Genomic DNA, 26,132 nt, shown 5'->3' on the forward strand with positions numbered 1-26,132 from the left:
CAGTGCTCAGCAAGTCCGCCTGGGAAGCGCTGAGGGACCAAAGGTGTGGATAGTTGGCCTAGATGATTCCGGGTTCCTTCTGGTTCACCAGGAAAACAGCGAAGTGGTGACTGTGCATCCAGACGGCAACTCCTTCGACATGCTGAGAAACCTCATAATCCCCAAACAGCCGTAGTCCTGTCTGGAGCCTCTGCTGGGCCCCGGGCCACAGCTGGCATGAGCTGGGACAGACGGAAGGGCAGAACCACCGCAGGAGCATTCCACTTCGATTCTGCCGCCTTTCCTAGCCCATGGATCTGGAAAACTAATTCGGAGTTGTAGGCAAATTTTTTCTCCCTCCACTTAACCTGTTAATTCTTTAATTTTGTTCTGTTGTCATTTTATTTGGTGTTTGAAGATGGTGGGGGTGGAGGGTTGACAAGTGGAAGATTTAATTCAGGTATAAGCCCTGCCATAGGTGTGAAATTCTTCTCCCCTCTTGGAATTGGATGCATCTTAATTGGGGAGGGGGGTAGTTTTTACATGGAAACAGCAATGGCATAATTCAAATATTTTCCCAGTAGTGGAGGTCTTTACCCCTAGACTATTAAAAACAAATTTTAAAAAAGTTTTTGGGCCCAGACCATTGGTGAGTTAGAGGTATGGTAACACTGTTTACAAGCATCCAGGGAGGTGTTTTCCTACAGGAACATATATTGGCACTTAGTTATCATTTTATTTTTTTGTTAGTGAAGAAAAGAGAAGGTAGATTTCTAGAGTTACTCTCATCCTGTGGTTTGTGGTCCAATAACAATGTCTAAATGGAACAGGCTGGTATGGTTGCAATGACCTTGTAGAGGAAATCAGTTAATTACTTTGATGTTAATTAATGAGCTCTCCTTTCATAAGTTTAAATTTACTGCATATTCTGAAGTGATGGGATCAAGTTCAGGATCCTGAAAGCGTTGATTAGGCAATTGCTTGGATGTGTGGTGGATGATTTGGTTCTAACAGCTGGGGATGAAGTCTCTCATACCACACGCAAAGGAGGATTTGGCGCTTTTAAGCCAGCTTCAGGCTCGCTCCGAAATCCTGCGGAACTGTGCAGTGCACAGAATATAGAAGTACATGGCATTTTATTTGTAAGTCACATTTTTTTGCCCCCTTTTCATATTGCCAAAAAAGAAAATGTTATTGCTACTGAATGCCGTCAGTTAAGAGAATGTGTGTGTGTGTGTGAGAGAGAGAGAGAAACTTTAAAAAAGATGTTCCAAATATGATGCCCTAGGAGTCTGCATGGAAGAACAAAAGAAAGGAGGCCTTTTGATATACATTTGCTATTTCCAGATGTATTCCATGCTTTTTCCATGTAACTCCTGTCTCTGTTGAACTTGAGAATCACACACATTACTTTTCAGCCTGAAAAGGCCAATTTTTATCCACTTTTCTCTCTTCCTGCCAATCCCAACTGAAATTAGTGGCAAGAAAACTTGATGAGGCTCTCAGCTTTGAACGAAATCCCCTTATTGTGCACTAGCACCCTCTTCATCCAGCTTTACCCAGTCAGGCTAACTCCAGAAACTTGTGGTTTTCAGTGTAAAATCTGTCTACCTGTAGCCAGGCATAGCCAGCCACATAGGAAGGAAACAAATAACACGTTTAGTTAAGTCCACTAACCCAATATGTGTGTTTTGGAAATGTAACTTGAAAAGAACTTCAGAAGTAATTTTTGCAAATAAGGCTTCAATTAGAATTATTTTTCTTAAAACAAAACAACAAAAAAACCCACTCTCTCCTAAATGCCCAAGTCTAAATAAAAGTTTAAAGTCCACAGCACCCCAAAATTACAAAATGGTCTCACCCTTGAGAGGGCATCTGCAAAATATCATCAAGAAGAAAGATCTCAGGCTAATGTTGCAAGTTTCATTTCTCAAACTTTGTAATATAAGGCAAGTCATCTCTCAGAGCTGCCATCATTACTTTTTGAATTTCTTTGGGGGGTTACTTAATGAGAAACATGCTACGATTTGTTTTAAGCTGAAGTCCTATTCTAGACAGTCTGCTTTGGGGGAAAAAAAATGTTATCATTTAATTTCCTTTTGGTAAATTAAAACTAATGAAGTGTGGCCATGTCAAAGCAGATGGAGATGTTCCGGGCATATCACTTTGCCTCTGTGCTTTAAGACTGTTCTTACTTGTGCCGACACCCAGTTGTCTTGAGGGAGACAACATAGACTTGGAGCAGATGCTGCGTTTTTCATAAACCTGATTTTGCCTCAGAGGAACCAAAGACTTTTGAAATTCTGCTTCATATAGAACAGCTGAATAAAGGCATTTTCCTTACAGCTGTTAGCATTAGGGAAACTTGCTATACTGCACTTATCAGTTTGGGGGCGTTTATGCACCCGGCAATCTATGACCTCAAGGAGCTTTAAAGTCTTAACGGACACTTTGCATTTTCTTCTTAATCTTTAAAACACAGCACCTAAACTCAGGATTGGCGTGTGCTCTTAGGATATTTGAATTGTGCCCCAGTTTAGAGGCTGTGCATTGAACATCTACCAGGTTATGTAAAGGGCAAGATGTCATCCCTTCTGGGCTGGTAGCAAATTTCAGAAGAACTCTTGAGGAAGTGCCCCCTAAAATAGGACACAGCAATACCTGGGCTTCCTGGGCACGCACGCGCGCATGCACGCACGCACGCACCCCCCCTCCCCTCCCCCCGCCCCAGCAGTGCCCCTCGGCACTGTTCATCCTGGCAGCGTTTACAGCGTGGAGGCAGAGCCGAAAGGATTTGTGTCCGGTGTGGGGTTCGCTGCTGCAGCCCCCTGACTGCTGTGGGTGGGTGCGCAGGCCCAGACCCGCGTGGCGTGCAACCGCACCCCTACCCCACCCACACGGGGGGGCTGCGTGGCCGCCTCTCACCCGAGAGTCCGGGAGCCGGGAGAGGAGCCAGCCTCACGCAGCCGTTTCAGTGCATAAAGGAGACATTTTAGGGTTACAGTGCATAGATCCGTTTGCTCTTAACAGACAAAGAATGGAGAGTCGGTATTCCTGGGTAACTACTATGCGTATTTGAAATAAAAGAAAGTGTGAACTCTGCATTTTTAGCTTTTCAAAGAATCATCTCTGAAAAGGAATTAATGTAAACCAATTCCTACAAAAAGCAAGTCTATCAAAATAAACTTTAAGACTTTCTATATAGTTCGGGCTCATTGTTATTTTTACCACATTTCATTTGTAAAAATAAGCAACTACTTTTGGTTACAGTGTTTTTATTCATATTTAAACATTTTTAAAAAATAAATAGTTTAACAAAGTAAGGAATATGTATGTATTTCTAAGTATTAAGAAGCTGGTGGCTTTTTAAATGTATTTTTGAAAAATGTATTATGTATCATACAAAAGAGAAATCATATTACTCCAAAGAATGAAAGTTAGCAAACCGAAAAGTTAAAAAAAAAAAAAACTGAGGTGAGAAATAAATTTACTAATGTCAATTTTTAATTTGAAAATTAATTGAGTATAACAACAAATTTAATATAAGAACAGATTCTGTTGTTGTCGAATTGTTCTCTTTTGTGGAAACTGCTTGACTTTTGTCTCAACAGTTTTTCCCCAAGATTTTAACCGTATTTATCATACTTAAGTTTAGGAATAGCTTGAGTAACGCACCTTAGATAACCCAAGGGCTACTATTCACTAATATTTTAAGCTACTGTAATTTTATGGAATTTATTTTAAAGTGTTCTTTCATCTGTACCAGCCCCCAAAGTCTACCTTTACTGTCTCACAGTTACAATAAATTACAGTAGACTCGAAACAGGATTCGTTGAAGGATTACACCTCCCCCACCCTTATGATCGAAAGGAGGAAGGCATGGCCCATCGGACTTTAAAACGACAAAAGGGGTCGGGGGTGAGGGAGCAGAAAATACAGGCTCTTGCAGATTTCCTCAGAGCAGCCCTTCACACCCTGTTCACTTCTCTACAAAGGTATGAGTGGAATGGCTTTTCTAGAAAGGGCTTCATTGAACATAAAGGAATTCCTTTCTCTGGGAGGCCCAGTGGAGGGAGGGCCAAGTCAGTCTTGAACTGGGCTGATTTCTCAAATCCATTTGATCTGGCATTTTTGTCAACATGCTAGGACCCACTACAATTTTTTTCTTCTTTTTTTGTGAAAGAGATGCATATTTATTAAAATGCTTCCTCTTCCTCTTCCAGAGCCTCACGGAAGTCAAGAAACAATATGCCCAGCTTAAATGTGCAGACTAAAAGATGGAGGTAATCATATCAGGTTGCCATAGTAACTGCTCTGTTAACTTTTCTCCGAGCTGCTGGCCGCCTGGAAACCGGCTTGCAGAGGAATCTTCCTTCATGTTCTAGGCTATGAAAACTGTGATGTTTGTTTAGGCAACGCAGTTTTTCCTAGTACACATTTTATTTTTCAAGTACATACACACTCATCGTTAAGCCTGTTTATGTTCTCATTTATAAATCTATAACGGTCTTCGTTCCTAACAGTAACCTTTGATCTTAAACTGCTCCGAAAGCCTTCATGGTTTGTATTTATTTATACAGCCCCCAATGGTTAATGATAATGTAGACACAATTGCATTGTATGCATTTTACAGTACTTTATTGAAAAATGTCAGGTGAATCTCCTGCTCATCAAACCTGCACCTTCCTGGAATCATGGTTTAATTACGGGTCTCGACAGCATAAAAATAATACCCCAGGCTTATTTTATGTGTGCACACACTCAAAACAAGCTGCTCATGAGGTATGGCTAAGTGCTGTGTAGGGGTATATGCCTATGATTCTTCTGACCCTGTCTCTTTACTGCAAGACACATGTTCCTAAATTTGCAAATTGTACCTTAAGGCAGCTGACGCCTACGGAATGAGGCAGGTCCTCATAGTGACACTGGGTGGGCAACAGGTCCTTTCACATTTTAAGAACGGTTGACATAGGTGCACTTTGATTCTAGAACAGTGAGTTTAAAGACATTTGTGAACAACCTTTCCACTCAGAAAGGTGGACAGTTTCCTAAAAGTAAACCATTTTTGAAAAAGCAGCAAAATGGGAGAGCATTTGTAGTGTGGAGCAGATTGAAAAAAGGGTGGTTCAATGCATTGATCCACTTCAGAACCATGATAGGATTTTTAAATTGTGAAATCTCGAAGCAAAAGTATAAAAATAAAACAAAAATTAATGGAAGTTTATTTTAAAAACACTGCTGGTGCTTTTTTAAAGAAACGTTTATTTATTTATTTGGTTGTGCCGGGTCTTCGTTGCTGCATGTGGGCTTAGTTGTGGCATGTGAACTCTTAGTTGCAGCATGCATGTGGGATCTAGTTCCCTGTCCAGGGATTGAACCCCGGGCCCCCTGCATTGGGAGCACGGAGTCTTAGCCACTGCGCCACCAGGGAAGTCCCTGCTGGTTCTTTATAAAAAGATTTCTGTTTACCTGTTATACACATGACATGTTCATGTGGAGTTTTCTTGCTCTGTATAAAATGCAGAAAACGCTGAAGACAACGTGTACATCATTTTCATTACATCCCTTTAGCATGTTTTCTTCCACAAGGCGCAGTCCATTGACAATCTTCCATATTGCACATGCAATGTAACTAACTTTATTAGCACTACTTGTAGCAAACACGAGCCTAGGGAATTACAGGTCTGTGTGGGCCAGAGGGATTTTGCCTTGTCATCAAACTTGACAGGGGTAGCCAATCCACTGGGCACCGAAATCATCCACATGTCATTCTCATAAAATATCTGGCTATATATATATATATTTGCATTTAATGCCTATTCAATATATTTGTGAAGGTGCTATTCTCAAGAGTTCATGGGGTTAGGAGGGAATAAGAGCTTGTGAATGCACTCGTGAAGCACACCCACGTTCACCCCCTTGGTCTGGGCTTGTTGATGTTTGTATTAAGGAAAGGGTTAAATTAAAACAACAGCTTTTAATTAGACTCATGAATGACTTTTAAAGACAACGGAGTTGTCCGTTCATGGGACTTAAATCATCACATTCTGCCTTGACTTAATCTAAAAGGGCTCTGGATACAGGAAGCTTCCAGGTCGGCCACCCACCGGCACCCCTGACTGTATCAGGGTGGGGTTTCCTCCGCAAAGTGGAGGGTATCTGTGGAGCGGAGACTCCTCCAAGCCCCCAGAGGGACTGTTACTGAGCATCGGGGACACGCAAGGCGCGCAAGCCTGATTTCAAGGTAAGGAAACCAAGTCCCCCCAAAGACGGAGTAGTTGAGGCCACACGTGAGCCGTCGGGGACGCTCAGCTACGCCCTTTCAGAAAACCCGGCTCTTGCAGAACAAAGGTCGGGCGGTCACGTCTCCCCAACGTCGCTGTGTCTCTGTCCTCTACACGGACGGTTATGGCATCTAGGGTAAAAATCTAAAAGCCGGCGCTGGAGTTCTAGTAAAATAGTTGTCTCTGTATAAATTAATTTAAATCGTGCACGTACAGCTCGTCCCTCTTGACTCGGCTGGACTTGGTAAAATGGGAGCCAAAGAGGCTGGCCTATGGCTTCTCCCCGCGGGCAGCCCGGCGCGAGGCGGGGCGGCCCCAAGACTCCGCGGTCCGGCCCGGGCGGGTCACCTGCCGTTGGTGATGATGACCGAGGCGCCCAGGTAGTGCGGCAGGGGCGCGCCGGGCGGCGAGGCGGCGGCGGGGTCGGAGGCCCGAGGTCGCAGCGCGCCGGCCGCCGCGTCGGGGGCGCCGGGGCCGCCGGCGAGGGCGGGGGTGGCAGGCGCAGCGCCCCCCAGCGGCCCGCGGCGGGCCAGCACGCGGTGGTAGTTAAGCAGCACGAAGGGCAGCTGCGCCGGCGTGCCCGGTGGCTCGGGGGCCGGCGGCGCGCAGCACTCGGGGGCCGCGCGGGCCAGCGCCAGCCGCGCCCCGTCGCGGGCGGCCTGGCGGGCGGCCTTGGCCGGGCCCAGCGCCGGCTCCTCGCGGTAGTGCCCACAGCTCGGGAAGCTCGGCAGCGGTGGCGCGGTGTCCTCGCCGAACCTGCGCGCGGCGGCGGCGGCGGGCGCTGCGGGGACAGGCGACACGTTAGACGCCCGCGCGGGGGAGGAAGGGGACATGCCTAGAGCGACACCAAGCCGGGGGGCCCTGGGGCCGCCACCGCCCCTGGGCCACCCCTGCCGCCCGCGCGCTCGAGCCCCGGAGCCGCCCTCGCCCATTCCCGCGTGCGTCCCGGGCCCGTGATGTCCAATCACAGGATGCCAGTTGCAATGTTCTAGCAGCCACAAGAAAAAGTGGAGACAGATGGAGTTAGTAAGATAATTTAATGCAGCATAGCTAGACTATTATTTCAGTGTGTACTCAATATAAAAATCGGAGAGAAATTGTATTCTTTGTTTCTGTCTTTGAAATGCAGTGCAGACACTCCGAGCACCTCTCATTGCACTGGCCGAACGGGGCTGGTGGCCACCATATTGGACAGCGTTGGTCTAGAGGCTTCCTCGGCCCTAGTGTTAGGTGACCCCAGGCTGCCCTGATCTTTTTTGCTTTTACCTCAGTGGGGAGGGCGGAGTGGTAATCACCCTGCTCCCTTTAGTCATAATTAAAGTAATAACCATCGTCACTAATTAGATGTCTGCAATCAATTGGCTCCCCTCCCCTTTTTTTTAATATTTATTTATTTACTTATTTGGCTGCACGGCCTCTTAGTTGTGGCATGCAGGATCTAGCTCCCTGACCTCGGATCGAACCCAGGTCCCCTGCATTGGGAGTGTGGAGTCTGAACCTCTGGACCACCAGGGAAGTCTTTTTTTTTTTTTTTTTTTTTAAAACCTTAAGACATCCTTCCTCTTCCTTTAATATCAAAAAGTCTAGGAAGTCGATCACAGACTGCTCCCAGTTAGCACCTTTGGTCCAATTTTTACCAAGTGACTGACAAATGAAGTGGTTATTAACCTCTTACACTTTCAAAATAGCAATTTAAAAAATCAAATACTGTGTTATCTCACTGGTCAACCCCCGCACACACACAAAAATAATCTTTTCAACTCAGTCTCAAGTGGATAGTATTTTCAGCTGTTATGAAAACCCTTTGCTTTGTTTTTTTCCCTTGGCCCTTCCTTGGTTATTTGAGGGATCCTATGCACTGATGGGTGCTGGGGATTCAAATCTCTGGGCTGCCTGAGGCCAAAAGGCAGAGCTGCACTGCCCCAGCTGCTGGTATGTTCTTTTTTAAACTGGCTACTTTTGAGAAACATGTCCTGTTAATCTCCAAGAAGGTTAGATTTCTCCCAGGATCTAGCCCTCTTCTCGTCTATGGAGACCAAATTTATCTCACAGGCTTGTAAAGACTGGGTCACAGCACAGAGCGAGAGGTTCACAAAGCAGCCCTAGGAGCAGCAGAGAGCCCCAGCTGCCTGCAAAGAGAGAAAGGTGGGAGGGGGACTCCAGGGGGCTCTCCTTACGCAGGTGACGCTTCTCTGTGATTCAATGGTCCCCGCAGGACATTTACACAAACCTCGTCTACAGTCTGAGCAGTAGTTAGGTCTGCGTGAAACAGGAACACACCCCGCTGAGCTAACCCTCAGTTCCCACCTTCTACCCTCTGCCTGGGATTGTCCCAAGGAGCAGGCAGGAGTCTGCTGGGCCTGGGGCAGCTGGTGGCACCTCCACAGAGGACCTCTGCTTGTCTGCCGCCAGGAGGAGCTGGCTGGAAGGCCATTCCTGTCTGTCTGCCAAGCCCTGCGGTAGGCAATTGACATGGCCTATGTTCCTGTCTTACAGATGAAGAAACTGAGTCCTGGAGCGTTTGTGCTATTTGCCCTGGGGTGGTGAGTGGCGCTTCCGTCCCTGAGCCTGTGATTTTCCACCACCGCTTCTCACACTTCGAAAACTGGCATGGGAAGAAAACCAATAGTGTTCCATGTTCATTTCTGGGTGGAGTAGAAAGTAATCTTAAAAAATAAATATAGCTGGGGGTTCTCAGTACATAGGAAAATCACTTTGCCTCCCTTTTGGGGAGCAAACAGGGCCAGGATTTTTATGGAGGGTGGCCTAACACCCAGTTTCCTCTGCCCTTTGCACTGTCCCTGGTGCCCACGAGGCACACTGGCTCAGTTGCCCAGCTTTCGGCACCCTCGTGAAGCGCTCTCAGTGAGGGCAGGAAAGCACAGCCATTCCCACTTAGAAGCAGAAAAAAAGGGAAAGTTTGCCCACAGTGTGAGGGTTCTTTTTCCATCTGCCACCCACCGACAGCGCTGTGCAAGCCCTGGCCCCTCCCCTCGTGCAAACATGACCCACCTTCGTAGTTTGGCACGAGGCTGTGCCGAGCAGGGTTCACCGGCGGCTCGGAAAGGCTTTTAGCTGGAGACGGGCTGCCCGGCACTAGGGGGTTGGCATAGTGCCACTGGCACTCGCCGCTGGCTGGCAGCGTGCTCAGCAGAAAGCGTGCCACCTCGCACGGGGACCCTTGGGGCTGCCCGAACTTGGCCGGCAACACTGGCTTTTTGCTGCTGAAGACGTGAGAGTCCAGAGGGAAGTGTCCGTAATGGTAAGAGAAGGGCAGGCTGTAGGACGGGGCATACAGAAGGTCGCTGCCTTCTGAATGGAGCTGCTGTTCTGGGGGAACCGGGGTGTGGACGGGGGAGCTGGCTCTCCAGCTTCCGAGCTGGCCGCATTCCAGTTTGTCCATTTGGAACGAGCTGTATTGCTGCCGAGCAAAGAAGACGGATGAAGGGCTCACTGAGGGGCCGGCGGCCAACTGCCTTCCGATCCTATAGTGCCCGCCCCATCCCAGGGCTGGGCCCACCCAGGCCACCAGCGCGAGGTCCCACCGGGGACAGGTGCCCAGGAGACAGCACCCCAGGGACCCACCCTCTGGGTGGAAAGAGATAATCTCACCCCAAGTGACAAAACACCAGATACATGCAGCCACTTGCGCCTTCTGAGAGCTCGCAAAAGACTTTAAAAGAGAGAGGGAAGGTTTCCATTAAAATCCAATGCTATGGAAACACGAGGCACCAGGCACATGGATTCTAGCAGCTGATAAGCCTCCCCAATGTAGTCTTCTGTTTCCTAGACCTGACTCATCCCCCTGGATGTTAGCTCTGCCTGCCTTCCCCAGGCCGCGTCTCCACCCTGTGGGCGGGACATCCCAGAGCAACTCCCGGGCTGGGAGACCCCTGAGTGCGATCAGAGGTTCGTCATTCCTTGAGGTGCCCAGGTGCCCTGAGTCCTTGCAGGTGGTGTGTGTTACCTGTGGTGGGTAAGGGTTTGTTCTCAGCTTCGTCTTCATCTTTGTGTTTTTGGGTTTAGCTAATTTCCTAGTTTCTTGTGAGGTAGACAAGGCGGTCCTCCAGGAGTCCTGGGACTTGGACGTGGACACCTGGTCCAGGGACAGCTGCAGTTCCTTGTATTCGATGTCCCTGAGGAACAAGAGCGGGACAGGTCATGTCCGCGGGCTGTGAGGAAGGGCAGGCTCCCGGGACCATCCCCAGGGCGAGTTCATTCGAGAAGCTCCACTGTGTCGTTTCCACTAAGTGGATGGGGCTGGGATTCGAGGGATGGCTGACCCTCATTATAAAAGCCGCCCCATAGCCTCGAGCTCAGAGCCCCCGGGAGATGCTGAGTGACGTCAGTGTTTTTCAGCAGGAATAGAGGGAGCGCAGTATGGCTCTCTCCCACCCCATAAGGCCCCACGCACGTTTCCTGCGGACACCATTCGCCACTAGGCAGGGTGTCAGGGCAGAAAGGAAAGGACAGAAATGCTACTGATCGGTGTAAGTGTCTGTGGCCCAGCTGCTTCCCTGTTTAGCACCAGGGAGGTGTGAGTGGGGACCCTTGGTGGTCCAGGAGCCTGGCTTCCAGGCTTGTCCACTTCCACATCAGGGGCCCATTCCTGCCCTAAAGAGCCAACTCGGCACCGTCAGATTCTCAGGAGGGGAAGTTGCCCAAAGCCCCAGCCCCAGCCCACGCCTGTTTGCTCAGGAAGAATCATTAAGGGACTAAAATGCTTTCTCCCATACAGTTTTGCTAAAATCACTCTACCTCTAAAAAAACCACCACCTACCTCTCACCCCGCCCCAAACCCCCAGGAACCTGGCACTCACTCTGAATGAACAGAGAGCCTAAAACCTCACTGCATTACAGAGGACCCTGTTCAGGGTGGGGCTGCGTGCAAAGTGATTTAACACATAGTAGCCACGGGGGGTGGAGAGGAACATACGGTCCCAGGTAGACTTAGGTCCTGTTGCTTCTAATGGTCTTAACTGCGACTGAACTTAACCTTCTGGAGTTTTAAAGGTGCTAAATGTTCACTATCATTTACAACAGGCTACGTAGGAAGACAAGGAAAAAATGGGAGATAGCCCCTGTCTCAAATGGCAGAAGCAGCAGGATGACCTAAATGTCTGTGGGCCCAGAGAGTATAAGTTTGTATTCTTGGTCCGGGATGTGCATCCCCTTTCCATCCTGTTCAAGATGGGGGGCATCGCCCGCCCGCCCTCTGCCCGCTCACCCCCCTCACCCGGGCCGTCCGATCCCATCCTAAGCCTCGGGGCACACCCGGCCCTCAGTGCTGATATAGAAATCGTTCAGCCCTTCCCAGACAACCAGATTGTTCAGTAAAACAAAACAGGAGACAAATGAACAGTTCCAGAAAGAGAGAGGGAGAGAGAGATGGTGCTTCTGGGAGCGATCTGATGAGGGCTGGGGGAGAAGGAGAGAGCAAGGAGAGAAACAAATGCGTCTGACTTACGTGAGGACATAATTGACACTCACGATGCAGTGGGGCCGGGACGAGCGGCTGTTGTGCACGACGGTGGCGCAGCTCTGCACCCACACCCAGCCGCCAAGCTTGGACAGCAGCCGGTAGTACTTGGTGGTGACCTGGCCCTTCACCAGCACTGCAAGAACAAGGTGACATGAGTCCTGGGGAATGATTAGCAGGACCCGCCTTGGAGGAGGCCGCCCCCGCGGCTGACCTACAGCCCAGGTTCTGGACCTTTCTGGGGTCCAGGACACCTTTGAGCACTTGACTAAGAGAGTGGGCTTTCTCCATAGGAAGATGCACGCGTGTGTGTGCACGCTCACACGCACATGCGCACACGCAAGAGTTTTGCCTACAATCTCACGGGGTCCATGGAGCAACTTCTCCCCTCCCCTGTAAAGAACTCTAATTTAATTGTCACTGATTTCACTGGGAGAAGCAATTAGTCCCCAGACAACATTGGCACCTGGCAGAGTGATAATATTGGTTTTGGTTTTTAGTTTCCAAAATGCCATAATTACGTTATAATCCCCCAAACTCATAATAGGTGGAAGGAAGGGGTGTGTGTGATGTAGTTGTTTAAACCCAATAGTAAGTTAAGTGCATTCAACGAAGTGTCACATTGTTGCTGATTTTTGCTGTTCCCCAGAACATGTGTGTACTCACAGTGAAACTGTTTGTTACTCTATTGCCATTTATACTTCTTCCCATTAACCCTAGTTTTCCCTGGGCCCACGAATTTCCTATGATGCTCACGTAGGAGAGACCTCTACATGGCTATGTAATTTCTGAAAGCTGGGCCTGCAGGCCTATCTTCTATGCAGGGCTACAAACTCTGGACCTCTGGGCAGCCCACTTCCAAAGCCTCCAGGGACACCTAAACTGCACTGATTCCCCTCAGGGCCTTCGGGAGAGCAGGGCACGTGCTGTGGGGAGGAAGGTGAATTGGTGAGGTCCTTCTGGATCCACAGCTCATACCCATTGACACACCGATTTCATATCTAGGAGTTACTCCTATGGGAATTATGAGTAATGCAAAGAAAGACTCAAGGGCAAAGAGATTCCTTGAAGTCCTGCTTATAATTCAGGAGAAAAGGGAGGGGAGACTTAACTGTCTAATAATAGGGAAGAGGGTATATAAGTGACGGGGTACCAAGCAGTCACTCACATGATGATTGATAAGAATTTGTAATATGACGGGGAATACATATGACACAACGTTAAATGAAGGAAAGACAAGACTCAACTGCATAACGTATAATCCTAATTATGAAAAAGTGTGCACGTGCACACACACACACACACATATACACGCCCAACCGTGTGATCTTGGACAAGTTACTAACTCCCTGTGCCTCGGTTTCCCCGACTACAACAGGAAGATAATCACACTCCCCACACCATATGTGAGGGTCAGAGTGTTCGTGTGAAGATTGACAACAGTGGCAGACGTGCGCGGAGGACTCAACATGCTAGCGCTCATTTATCAGACTGATAACATTACAGGTAGTTTCATTTTCTTGATTTTCTGAATTTCCAACAAGGAGCGGGTATTCATTTTATAATCAGAATGAAATTTTAGTTAATTTTCACATGGGTAAGCAGTCTGTCTGGGGGTGGGAAGTGGAAATACAACGTCTATGAGGCCCCGCACCCCCTAGGGATGAAGCCAGGGTCAAAGGTGTAACCACCGTCCAGCCCAGATGCCGAGGCCGGGCTCTGGAACAGCGCAGGACCAGCTCTTTTCTTCCCAGGCTTAACATTGGCATGTCAGTGGGCTCAGTTGGCAGAATAAGATCATGCTGAAGCGTGTAGCCCACGGTAGTAGGAAAGAGCCTTTCCAGGGCTTCTTCTCCTTTTGAGGATTGCTTTTTTAACAACAAAATACAAGGTTCCTATTCCCAGCTCATTTTCGCATACACTGACTCATTTACCCCCCGACAGACACTCGTGGCAGGTGGGCATCACCAGGAAAACAGAGCTTGAGGACATGGCTGGGGCCCAGGCCACGTCCTCTGACTCCCATTTCTCAGGGGCCATTGTGTGAGGAGGGGGCAGCGGCCTCTCGAAGGTTCTGTGTAGCTACTTATGGGGGTGGGTGTGAGCCAATGTTTAGGGGAGACTCAGTTAACCAATTTGCTTATGGCCCCCAAAGAGAGGCAACATGATCAAACTGAGGTCCCATCTGTGGATTTCCCAAGATGTCATTCTTTCTTCAACAGAAATGCTTGTTAATCTCTTTGGCTTTGAAATCTATTCCTTGCAGTGTTTGTAAAGCCCCTGGGACTATGACATTATACTTTTCCTTTTTCTTATACTTTATACTTCCCCTTATTTCTTACAATATTCCTAAAATCTCTCCATAATCATCTTAAGCTGAATGCAATGACTATTGGAATATTTATCCCAAATATTTTATATTAGGATTCAAATGGCAGAATTTGCAGAGATTTTATTAGCGCTGATCCTCCCTGACTCTGCTACGATGAAGCTTTAGATACAGAGACCAAACAAACATAGACGTAGTGTTTTTTTTTAATTTTTTGGGTTTTTTTTTTTTTTCTGCTTCTCTGTGACCCATGGCAATAATCAACATATCAATCCAAGGTGAAATCCTAGACACTTAGTCACAACATTCTTTGGTTTGCTCTAGCTCCTCATCCAATCTGTTGAATTTAATAATCTGCCTGAAGGATCCCAGGCCAGAGTGCTAAGAAGCAAGACCCTGCTTACGGTAGTGGTGCATGGGGGGAGGAAGGAGATGTCCCCTTAGCCGTCAGCTCCTGGGGACAGAGGCCCTGCCCTTGCACCTTCCTCTGGGCTGCAGCATCTCTGACATCCAGGGGATCCACGCCCAGATGAGAGCCAGTGGTCACAGTTTTCCGAGGCCACTCTGGAATGGAACTTCTACTTCCACAAATACACTATCCAGAAAAATAGATGGCCTTCCTGGTTCCTCCAGAATTCCTCCTGGTTCCAGAATTTTTCCTGGAGGCATAGCCATGTCAACGAGCTGGCCTCTGGAAGGAAAGTAAACTTTGGCCTCAAGCATAATATCCATTTCTGTTTCGAATTTTAAGAGCTGAAAAGGACACCAAAAATGCCTGTCATGGGTTGAATAGTGTCCCCCCAAAAGACATGTTCTAGATTCTAACCCCTAGAACCTGCAAATGTGACCATATTTGGGAAAACGGTCTTTGTAGATGTAATTAAGGATCTCAAGGTGCTATCATTCTGGATTAGGTGCTATCATTCTAATAACAAGTGTCCCTATAAGAGACAGAAAAGGAGAAGACACAGACACACAGAGGGAGACGGAGGCAGAGACTGGGGTTTGTGGCCACAAGCCAAGGACCGCTGGCAGCCACCAGAAGCTGGAGGAAGCAGGAAGGCTCGTCTCCTGGAAGCTCCATAGGAAGCATGACCCTGCCGACACCTTGACTTCCAGGACTGGGAGACAGTACACTGCTGCTGTTTCGCGCCACTCAGCTTGTGGTATTTGGTTACGGCCGCCGCAGGAAACTAACCACCCCCGTGGGGAAGATGTAAGTGCAATCCCCGTGCTCTTCCTGGCTCTCGCCTCTGCCAGCAGAGCCTCAGGGAGAGCACAGTCAGCGAGACTGGAGACAAGCCACGTGGTCCTTTGGGGAACGGGTCTCGGTATCCTTAACCCCCCCCATGCCCCTGCTCTACACCTGGGGCTGGAGGGAGTTTGGTCACTAAGACCTGGAAAGCCCAGGGGGGAAGAACTTCCAGGGGGCTGCATTGTGCAACATCTGCAAAGTGACACTGACCACAGAAGATGGGCTCAGCCAGACCCATCAAGTCACACCTATAAATGTCCAAACTGCTCCCAGGGAGCAGGACAGCGTGTAGATCGCACTGTGCTTTCTATTATCGATTATTTCCCATTTCATTGCTCGTGGCTCCCCCTTAATGCACAGGCTCCCTGCACCTTCGTCCGGAAGACAAAGCTGCTTCTACCTCCAGACTCTTTTAGAGGGGAGCATCTAGAAAGGACCTGCATATGAATTAAACTCCATCATCCATTTCCAGTCCAGAGGCAAGAGAGGCCAGCGGCAGAAGCCAGCCTCCCTGTGATGTCAATCAGAACTCCTCACGGTAGATTGGAAACTTCTTTCAAGTGTATTTTCTATTTGAAGACCTTTGTCCCTGTTCCACAGTTGTGCTACAGAGTGGTTGCAAGCTGACATCCCATGGACTGCATGTGTCCACAGATGTGCTTTGTTGGTGGCATAGTGTTGCTGTTACCCAGAATGCCTTTGGATGGGTCATGTGTTCTCCAGTTAGCCACAAGCTCCACCACTCCATATTGCCCTATCTGCGTCCACTCATACATTCATGTTACATGCCTGGCCCCATAAGCATTTGAGTTTGTGGCCCCTGTACATCATTTTAAGTGTGTTCTCCATGGGTCTACACCAGCCGTCCTATAATTTTGTTATAACAATTATTGCTTGAAATATGTGGACCACATATTCAGGCTCCAAAGCCTTTCTGTGACGTTGAGATGTTTTGATAGTTGGACACAACCTGTGTTCTCTTTGGCATGTGGGCTTGGCCCACTCTGGACAGGGTCCTACCTAGAGAACTAGGTGAAATTCACAACTACTTCGGACGAACAGCCGTGCAGACATCATGGTTCTTCTGAAACACCGTGTCCACAAGAAACCTGCCTGGTGTCCCTGACACACATCTTCAAGTTAACGGATATTGATCCCAGCCCCGCCTGTGCACCAGGCTGCCCCCTGCCCACACCGAGGACCTGCAGGTCAAGCCCCCCCCATACAAGAGTCTCCCAAATGCTTTGCAAAGGCAGCAGGGAGGCAGGGAGGCAGGCCCCAGCTGGGAGGACCTTCCCAAGGCCACGGGACACGGCTGTCAGGGCCTCCCCCCAGCCACCAGGAGGCAGTGAGCCGGGAACGAGCTGGGAGGGTCCAAGACATTCCCTAGAGGATCCCCTAGAGGATCTCCTTACAGAAGGTTCTGGGGAAAGCCCTGGCACAGACTCACTTGGAGAGCTCAGCTGGGAATGTCCAGGACCACACTGACCAGAGGCTGAGGTGCCGGGGCCATCCCAGCCCCCATCTAGCTGGCCTCCGGAAGCCTGTGCTCCCCCAGACCGCAAGGGCCAGCCCTGCTCCTCCTCACGAGGCTGACTTTCTGGAAGGCGTTGATTCCCTGTCTTGAGGGGCTGAGCTTTCTTCAGACCCCGTGGACCCCTGCTGCCGGTTAAGATAATATTTTGAAGAATGTGTGGAAACCATATGTCTGACCACGGTCCTGCAGAACCACCACTTGTTACGCCCAATGAGGCCTCTAGCAGAGCCCTTCGCCTGGCTCCTGGGTTTCGGACACCGGTGTGGAGAGAGCGTGGCCCGGGCAAACCCGACAGTGAGCTCCCTTCGGTCCTGGGTGTCGGCAACTGTTAGTTTTCTTCCTGAGCCGAGTTACCTCGTCAACTGCCCAGACAGTCGGTACGTTTCGCAGGACCAGGAGGCTCCCTGGGGGCCTTGGAGGCCTGAGGGGCCCAGCGGGCGGGTCACCGTGGCCGCCTTCAGCTGTGGGGCACGGAGGGGAAGCAGTCAAAGCCGCGGGTGCCCAGGCCCCGGGGCAGCCCCCAGGCCAGCTCCAGCTGTGCTCGGATTGAAGGACTAGAGGTCCAGTCGCCAGGGGCCACTGCGGGGACCCGTGGGGAGCCTGCAGGGCGGGAGGCTCGGCCGGGCCCCTGAGCTGCCAGAGCAGCCGGCGACAGGACCGAAAAGTCACCTTGTGAGGGGACGCGTCCCACCTTCTCGGTCTCCTCACCTGCCCTCCCCAAGCCGGGATGTCCAGCTAAGCTGTGGGGATGGGACCGTGCCCACCACTCAGGCGAGGACACAGAGATAATGAAGGGAAGCCCCTTTTATAGGCTGAATTATGTCCTCTCCTCAAATTCACATGTTCACATCCCAACCCCAGGACCTCAGAACACGGCTGCGTCTGGAGACGGGGCCTTCAAAGAGGTGAAATGAAGCCACGTGGGTGGGCCCTGACCCAGTACGGCTGTGTCCTTAGAAGAAGAGGAGAAGGTGACCCAGACACACACGGAAGGGAGAGCACGTGAGGACACAGGGAGAAGACGGCCTGGCGTCTACACAGCAGGGAGAGAAAAGAAACCAGCCCTGCTGACTTCTTGACCTTGACTTCTGGCCTCCGGGACCATGAGAAAACGCACCGCTGCTGCTTAAGCCCGGTCTGCAGCGTTTCGTTCCGGCAGCCGGAGCTGATTTGCAGTCTGCACAGCTCGTGAGCAGGATGAGGGAAAGCGCTGTCTGGAAACAAGAGCCCAGGCCCCGCGTGGGCACTGAGCCGGGAGTGGAAACAGACCGGACAGAGTGGGGGGCTCGCCACAGCCCTCACGGGGCGGGAGCTTCAGTGTGGAGGACGCTCCGGCCACCCAGCAGGGACCCTGTGCAGTGGGAGCAAGAGGCCCCCAAGGGGGGAGACCCACACGTGCAAGGACAGGCGAGGGGCAGCTTGTGGAGGGACAGTGCCTCACGGAGCCAGGGAGGGGACAAAGCTGAGGACACGCAGTGAAGAGGTGGACCTTCACTCGGGACTGGCTGCCTCACACCCCTCCCCCCACCACAGACGCCCCAGAAGCTTCCAGAGGCCCCACCTCCCGCCCAGGCTCCCCCCACTCGGCTTCAGGCCCCCCTCCCCACTGAGTCCCCATCTCTACCCTGAGTCCCCATCTCCACCCTGAGGCTCCATCTCCACCCTGAGTCCCCATCTCCACCCTGAGGCTCCATCTCCACCCTGAGTCCCCATCTCCACCCTGAGGCCCCATCTCCACCCTGAGGCCCCATCTCCACCCTGAGGCTCCATCTCCACCCTGAGTCCCCCTCTCTACCCTGAGGTCCCATCTCCACCCTGCGGCCCCATCTCCACCCTGAGGCTCCATCTCCACCCTGAGGTCCCATCTCCACCCTGAGGCCCCATCTCCACCCTGATTCCCCCTCTCTACCCTGAGTCCCCCTCTCTACCCTGAGGTCCCATCTCCACCCTGAGGCCCCATCTCCACCCTGATTCCCCCTCTCTACCCTGAGTCCCCATCTCTACCCTGAGTCCCCATCTCCACCCTGAGTCCCCATCTCTACCCTGAGGCCCCATCTCCACCCTGAGTCCCCATCTCCACCCTGAGGCTCCATCTCCACCCTGAGTCCCCCTCTCTACCCTGAGGTCCCATCTCCACCCTGAGGCCCCATCTCCACCCTGAGGCCCCATCTCCACCCTGAGGCCCCACCTCCCCCCTGAGTCCCCATCTCTACCCTGAGTCTCCACTTCCCCCTGAGGCTGTTCTTTGGCTGATCCCCTGACAGATGAGGGGTACGACACCCCAAGAGCAGCCTCAGCCAATGCCTGGAGTGTATAAATACCCCCACTCCCTCTCTCCTCAGTGCCACAGCTGAGGCAGGGGTCCTGCCTGGCCTCCTAGGGTCCCCGGGGGATTGAGGGCCAGTGGCCTGTGGCAGCAGTCGCCGGACACACCCCTTCCATGGCTCCCTCCCTTCCGCACCTCACTTCCCATTCGCTGCCCCTGCTTCAGCCACTGTCCAAATAAACTTCTGCCCTTGAACCTCAGACTCAGCTCCTGTTTTTTAAGGAAATTAAACAGATGCCAAGCAGTCCTGGGGGCGGAGAGACGGGAACAGGAAGCCCGGGAAGGAGAGTGAGGCCGCAGGGACCACCGGACAGAGGGATTTCAAAATCTCCCGAACGGCACGCCCTGAAGACCCGCCTCCAAACACCTGCCCTGGTTGCAGACTGTCTTCCCTTTCCTCGTCCAGCTCCGGAGGGGAAGTAACGTTCTGGGAAGTGTGTCTGCTGCCCTGAGGGACGTCTGGGGACGGTTCCAAGGCTGGAGCTGAGGCTGAGCTCCGGGAGACCCACTCCCACCCGATGCGTGGGTAGAGGCCTCGGCTGTTTCCGGCTGTCACTCGGCTTTCGTTGACACTGGGTGGGGGGGTGCAGGGAAGCTGGTGGAGGGGAGACGGGTGGGATCCAAGGCCACACCCGCCGTCTCCTGGTCTCACTGCCCTGTGCTCTGCACCTCCGGCCCCCGCGGTGGGTCTCGGCCACAGTGAAGGTCAGAGTCACAGCACAGTAGCAATCACTGTCAAGACTGCTATTTTCTGTTTTCTTTGATTTACCAATTCTAGCTCATTTGGCAAAGCCGAGCTCCCTCTGGTGTGTAAACCCTCCACCTTTTCTGCGTGTCCCTTGGAAGCCCGTGTGCACCTTCCCTCTCAGGGACCTTTCGATAATTGCAAAGTCTGGAAATCCCAATTCCAAATGAAGTGAGGTGAATTCATCACGTAAATTGCAGGAGACCTCTCGAATAAACACCCCCGGTAGGTTTAGGAAGTCAGATGAGCTCAGGAAGACGGGGGCTCCTGGTGGACAAGTTGAAGACCCATCGTGTGGTCAAGACCACTGAAGGCCTGAGCACCCAATGGCCTGTCCCACCCACAGACAGGCCTCTCCACCTCCCAGCCGCATCTGGTCCGTGTCGGGGACACGGGAGCCTCCCACTGGCCACCACCATGGCCTTCATTACATTTCCAAAGCACAAACTGAATTTGTTCCCCCTGAAAAACCCTGTGCTCTGTTAGCCACGCAATGCGAGAGATGAAAAATGGTATTTAAAACAAAGACTTTAGTTCCGTGAGCTTCCTTTCTCTGCGCTTACAGGCCTACTTTCGCACACTGCAGCCCTGCTTTGAAAAATAACTCTCCCTTCGTGTAACTCAAGGGTTTGCTTTCAACTCCTGTGCTGGAGAGAGAGAGGCTCCGCGTGCTCCTGCCTCAGGGGACGGGGCTGGGGCCCCTAGGGCTGCGGCTGTTCCTCGGACACCCTGACAGTGGCAGGGAGGTGTGGAGCTGTGAACCCTCCCATTTGCTCCCCTGCCCGCCCCCCGGCCTGTCCTTCCCTCTAGACTGTTCCGTGGTACACAGCCTCCAGCAGATGCCTCTTCCACCCCCCAGTCGCTCTCCTTACTCCAGAGCACACGTTCCCAGCTGCTCCCCTCTACCGCCCACCCTGACTTTCAGGTCTCCCGAAGATCTAATTCTATAATTGACACTTCCTACCCCGTTGACACAAGGAAGATTTCTAGCTCCCACATCAGTGACCTGACCTACGGAGCCCTTCTGAACACTAGGCAGCTGCTCGCTACCAAGCTGGGCTTCGAGAAGGTCAGGGACGTTTATATGAGATCATGATTTGGCCATTTTTTTAAAAAACATAAAAAGCTGCTCACAACTCCACGTACTTCCATGCACAGGGGCTTTTTCATGCTGTTGTGAATTACATGGAGCAGGAAGAAGCTGACGGCGTCTGCCCCGCCAGCCTCCTGGTGTCACAGGTTTCTGCCCTTAGTGACTCGGGAGGAGAGAAGAGCGATACCCTCGTAACTGCCGGGCTAACGGAGTCCCAGTTGTCACCAAACGGCCAGGCAGACGGCGTGGCCGAGGATCGAGCAGCCCTGGGACCCGTCGTCCAGCTGCAACCGACACCAGCATCTTGTCCTCTGATGCCTCTTAGTCAACACACAGCAAGAAGGAGGACGTGCCACCTGGGCCGCATTGCGGAAGATCTGGCTCCCCCAGCCCTCCGTACCCCGTTAACCAGCACCCCTGGACCGGCCATTAGCATGGTGGGGCTGGACGGCGGGAAGATGAGGTATTCTACTCCATCCCAGTTATTTGCTTCCTCTATTTGGTTCTACAAGAAAAGTGTTACTTCTTTAACCATTTCAGTGACGAGCGCCTCCACCCTCGCATCCAGATGTTCCCCACACTTCCTCTGTTGACAAATGGAATACTGTTGGTTTTCTCTTTCTACGTGGACTTCTCCCATCCTAGAAACCTGTGGTCTCCCTGAGCTTCCCAACCGATGATGGACAACAGATGGAGGCCGAATTCACTGGATTCAGCTCCCAGCTATGCCGCCTCCTTGCTGTGTGACCACAGGCAAGTGGCTTAACCTCTCTGAACCTCGGCATCCTCAACAGCAAAGGGAGGATCATGAACATGGGAACCTCCCTCACTTGGTTGGTAATGTATTTAATCACTTAAACTAGTGCCGGACGTTAGTAAGGGCCCTGTGAGTACCAGTTCTTCTACTGCTGTTGTCGTTATCCACAACTGCTATCCAGACGTCATAGAGAAATTTAGGTTCCAAATCCATAATCTATTGAATAGAATCCAGCAACTTCCACATCATCCCACACCTGCCAGGGTTTCACTGGATATTTGAGAAGTGACAATGAGTGCCTGTGCTGAAAGCAAGGGCTACCTGGAGACAGGCTTGATGTTCAAGATTCGTGGGTACACGATGGGTAGTTATCGCATCAAACAAGGGACGCTGCCCCCACTCTATCCTCGGCGCTCCCTCCCCAGCTGCAGGGGCTGCTGGCCAGGGTGAGCGTGGTACTCACAGAGGTGGTGCGCGTATCGCAGGGGGAAGACGTCACAGCCGTGCACGTGATGGTACAGGGTCTTCTCGATCAGGTCCTGTGGCTCGTACCCAGTCAGCTCGGTCACCCTGGGGGAGGACGGTGGCTCCGTGAATTACAATGCCCTGCAGATTGCCTTTCATTTAAACTAACATTGGTTTTTCCAACTAATCAAGTGCTAAAAGGCTTGGGGGTGGGTGGAGAGGGTGTTGATTTTGGAAACTGAGAATGATCTTTTTTTACAAGCAAGTCTATGAGCTCCAGCCCAGCGCAGGACGCGGCACTCTTCATGAGCAGGAATGTCCTTCTGAAGCCACTGGCTGGAAGGTTTGGGATGGCTCAAAACGGTCAGTCCCTTTTCAAGGTGAAGGTTTGGGATGGCTCAAAACGGTCAGTCCCTTTTCAAGGTGAAGGTTTGGGATGGCTCAAAACGGTCAGTCCCTTTTCAAGGTGAAGGTTTGGGATGGCTCAAAACGGTCAATCCCTTTTCAAGGTGAAGGTTTGGGATGGCTCAAAACGGTCAGTCCCTTTTCAAGGTGAAGCCTATCAGAGGATGCTTAAGAGTGGACTTGATACTGATATTGGGGGGAGCTACCAAGGTGAGACAGAGCCCACTCGCTGGGGTTTTTTTTGGGGGGAAAGTCCTGTGTGAAAGTTTTAAAAATTATTCTGGTAAAATATGCACAACATAAAATTTACCATTTTAACCATTTTAAAGTGTACAACTCACAATGTTGTATGACCATCACCACTTTCATTTCCAGAACATTTTCATCACCCCGAACAGAAACTCTGTACCCATTAAACAATAACTCCCCACTTCCCCCTCCCCAAGTCCCTGGCAACTTCTCTTCTACATTCTATCTCTAGTAATTTGTCTACTCTAGATATTTCCTCTGAGTGGAAGGATACAATATTTGACCTTTTGTGTCTGGCTTCTTTCACTTAACGTGTTTTCAAGGTTCATCCATGTTGTAGCATCTATCAGAACGTCATTCCTTTTTTATGGCTGCATAATATTCTGTTTTATGTAGATACCGCATTTTTTTCATCCTTTCACCTGATGATGGACACTTGGGTTGGCTCCACATCCTGCCTATTGTGTGTGCGAACCTGTAACCCTCCGTTCCACACTGGACACTGTTACCTGGCACAGTTGGTCTCAGGATGATGCTGTGATTGCGTGATTCCTGCAGGTGGGATTTAGGGAGTAACTGGAGACGTTTAAGACTCCTATCGGCGGAGGACTGTTTCCCCCCAGAACATAGTATAGTAACACCCCAAACTGTTGTGACTGAAGGTAAGGCTTAAGCTCGCTGTGGACATGGAAGCATTCTCCCTGTGCTTATTCGCCATTGCCCAGTTTTTATTCTTATCAAGCCCCAGGCATATCCATTTCCCACTTCAGTTCTTTGAAGAAGAGTGGCTCTCAGCATCCGAGACGGCCTCATCGCTAGCATTTGGATCACTCCACCCGTAGGTGAAAATTGCACGTGGCCGTGGTATCGATCCCCAGGCCACGGACGATGGTGCTGGGAGCCACGCCCTCGGAGGAGGTGCATCTTGGTGACAGATATGCAAGAACAGATGAAAGTGGAGACAAGAGGGGATTCCAAAGGAGGTGAGGCCATGGTGAGAAGTCAGTGGGGACTGAGGGTGACAGGGCCTAGGGGCCCTGCTGGCCCAGATCTGAAATGTTAGCTGTAAATTAAATGGGGAAACTTGACCTCACTTTCATTCCCTAACCCGCTCCCCTTTCTGTGGAGCTCTGCACAGGCTTTGGGTCGTAAATCTCTGTGAGCCTCATATTTCCATGGAATCACTCACTATTTGGTGTACACATTTCCATGGTGTTCCTCCAGGGCAGGAAGGAGCTGGGGCTGGAGGTGGGTAGAAAGGGAGTTTGCACAGTCCAGAGCCTCTCAGGGCTCGGGGGACCTGTCCAAGGGCCACCTAGAACTTCAGGCCCCACTGGAGTCTAACTCCGTGTGGCAGGAAAATTGAGACGTCTGGCTTCCCCCCAAAAGAAAACCAGGCATCTCTACGGTGTGGGGATGAAAGAGGCTTCCCAGACCCTTTGGATGTAAAGTTTCAGAACAACGGCCCCGAATGTGTAAATGAATCAGAAACACATGTATTAAGTTTCTCATCAAAGTACACACTGGCTTTAAAAATTAAAGGGGAAGGGAAGGGTTTGGCAGGCTGCCCTCTTGGTTTTTTCCAACCCTCTAGTGTCTGAAGACCTGTCAGAGGGATTTGCCAAACCCCAAACATCGCCGGGTTCACCCATCCTTAGCAAAAGCACCAGCTACAGTTTCAAAGTGAAATACCACAAAACCCCTATGAACCAGATTTCAGGTTACGCCGAGTTCAGTTTTGTCTGGGATTATGCTGGCGGGGGTGGGGGGACCAGCTGGGCCCTCCTGCCAGGACTCCCACCCTGGCCCCTGTGACTTTGGGGCTGCTGGGCTTCAGGCCAACCCCTTGCCGTGGCCTCTGGGGTTTGGACGTAGGAGTTGACATCACCCTGCCAGCCCATTCTACTGACCCTCCGGCACTGGGCCAGCTCCTCTGTCCCCCAGCCCAGTGGCCTTTCAAAGACCATCGAGCTGCAACCGACTGAAGACCAGAGTGTGAAGAATTCTTCAGGATCTCCTACACGACTGGGGTTCAGAAAAGACCTCAAGCCTTTGCTAAAAGCTTCCTGGTACTTAGTAGGAAGAACTGCACAGGCTTCTGTAGAGACAGGAAGTCCTCCTCGAGATGGCCACCTTGCTTTACTACTCACCTCGAGGGTACGGCCCTTACACCCAGAAGCAGAGGCTCCCTTCAGGAGCAAGCTGGCCTCTGAGCTAAACTCACATAACCTCTTCTGTAAAGCTCCCCGATTTGTCCCTCACGTTTCAAAGCTGTGTGGATTAAACAACTCGAGAAGACCTGAAATCTCTCCTCTGGGGAGACGCCCCTCTGTCCTCTTCTAGAGGATTCACCAAGCCTCAGAGGCTTTTCCCAGGACGGTCAAAGAAAAACTAGGAGACAAAACAAGGGAGAAACCTGCCGTATCTTCCCAAATTTCTAAAATAATGAACATGGACAGTCAGATTTTTCTTGCAGTCCACTTTTAGAAGTGGCTCCTAAGTCTGGAGAGAGCTTCTCTGTCCCTGCGTGCTGTGAGGTCTACCCCACGCCGGCCCCGGCCTCCCGGCTCCTCCCTGCAGGTGCCTCTGTCTTTACTGCAAGCAAACAGCCCTCGTCAGCGTCTGGCCCTCCCAAGAGGTGCGGGCATCCTTCCCCCAAGGGGTTATACTTCCTCTTTGCCTGGAGTTTCTGAGACCATGACGATGACCCTGTAAGGCCAACCCTTGTCATTTCTCTGCCTCTGAACGGTCTGAGATGCATTCACGATGAACTGGGCTAAATAGTGTCTTCACCTCTTATCCTTAACCAGGTAAGTTTATTTTTATTCCATAAATGGGTAAAATGATCAATTTTACGTCATGTATATTTTACCACAATTTTTAAAAAGTGAAAAAAAATTAATAAATCCTAGCTTCAGGACATACAGGAAAATGTGTGTGTGTGTGTGTAAAACTTTTCTCCCAGAAAGCTCAGCTACACACACCAAAAGTCAGGAGTTGCGTCTCTGAACACTCGTTTCTGTCTGTACAGTTGAGGAATCTAAAAGGCCAAGAGGCAAAACGACTCACCTTGCAGATATATCAGGCTTTTCACTTTCACAAATGCTTCCCAACTACTACATAGCTTCATCTTTCCTAACATCCTTGTGAGTAGCCAAATGGGCAAAGAAAATGGAAGCCCCGGGGGGCCCCGCAGGCCTGCAGCCCGCCTCGGGGGACGCACAGACGC

The 26,132-nt window shown here is 50.9% G+C and overlaps 2 protein-coding genes across 5 annotated transcripts in view; one reads left to right on the forward strand and one right to left on the reverse strand.

Moving 5' to 3' along the window:
• The window catches only part of HLCS (holocarboxylase synthetase), a 195,021-nt gene extending 191,838 nt beyond the window's left edge, over window positions 1-3,183 (forward strand). For all 3 annotated transcript variants that reach the window (XM_082394583.1, XM_082394584.1, XM_082394586.1), the window contains one exon: window positions 4-3,183. In XM_082394583.1, the coding sequence (XP_082250709.1) occupies window positions 4-175 (172 nt within the window). In that variant the 3' untranslated portion in view covers window positions 176-3,183. The remainder of the gene's footprint in view (window positions 1-3) is intronic.
• Window positions 3,184-4,595: 1,412 nt separating this feature from the next.
• Window positions 4,596-26,132, reverse strand: part of SIM2 (SIM bHLH transcription factor 2) — a 46,368-nt gene continuing 24,831 nt past the window's right edge. The window contains exons 7-11 of one of the 2 annotated variants that reach the window (XM_082394588.1): window positions 22,248-22,354; window positions 11,731-11,878; window positions 10,231-10,399; window positions 9,276-9,684; window positions 4,596-7,044 (exon numbers count right to left, since the gene is read on the reverse strand). In XM_082394588.1, coding sequence (XP_082250714.1) covers window positions 6,608-7,044; window positions 9,276-9,684; window positions 10,231-10,399; window positions 11,731-11,878; window positions 22,248-22,354 — 1,270 coding nt within the window. In that variant the 3' untranslated portion in view covers window positions 4,596-6,607. Of the gene's footprint in view, window positions 7,252-9,275; window positions 9,685-10,230; window positions 10,400-11,730; window positions 11,879-22,247; window positions 22,355-26,132 lie in introns of both variants that reach the window. The other variant, XM_082394587.1, reaches the window with a different exon arrangement.

Source organism: Balaenoptera borealis (assembly GCF_965194805.1).
Source record: "Balaenoptera borealis genome assembly, chromosome: 5".
In the NCBI taxonomy this organism is placed as follows: Eukaryota; Metazoa; Chordata; class Mammalia; order Artiodactyla; family Balaenopteridae; genus Balaenoptera; species Balaenoptera borealis.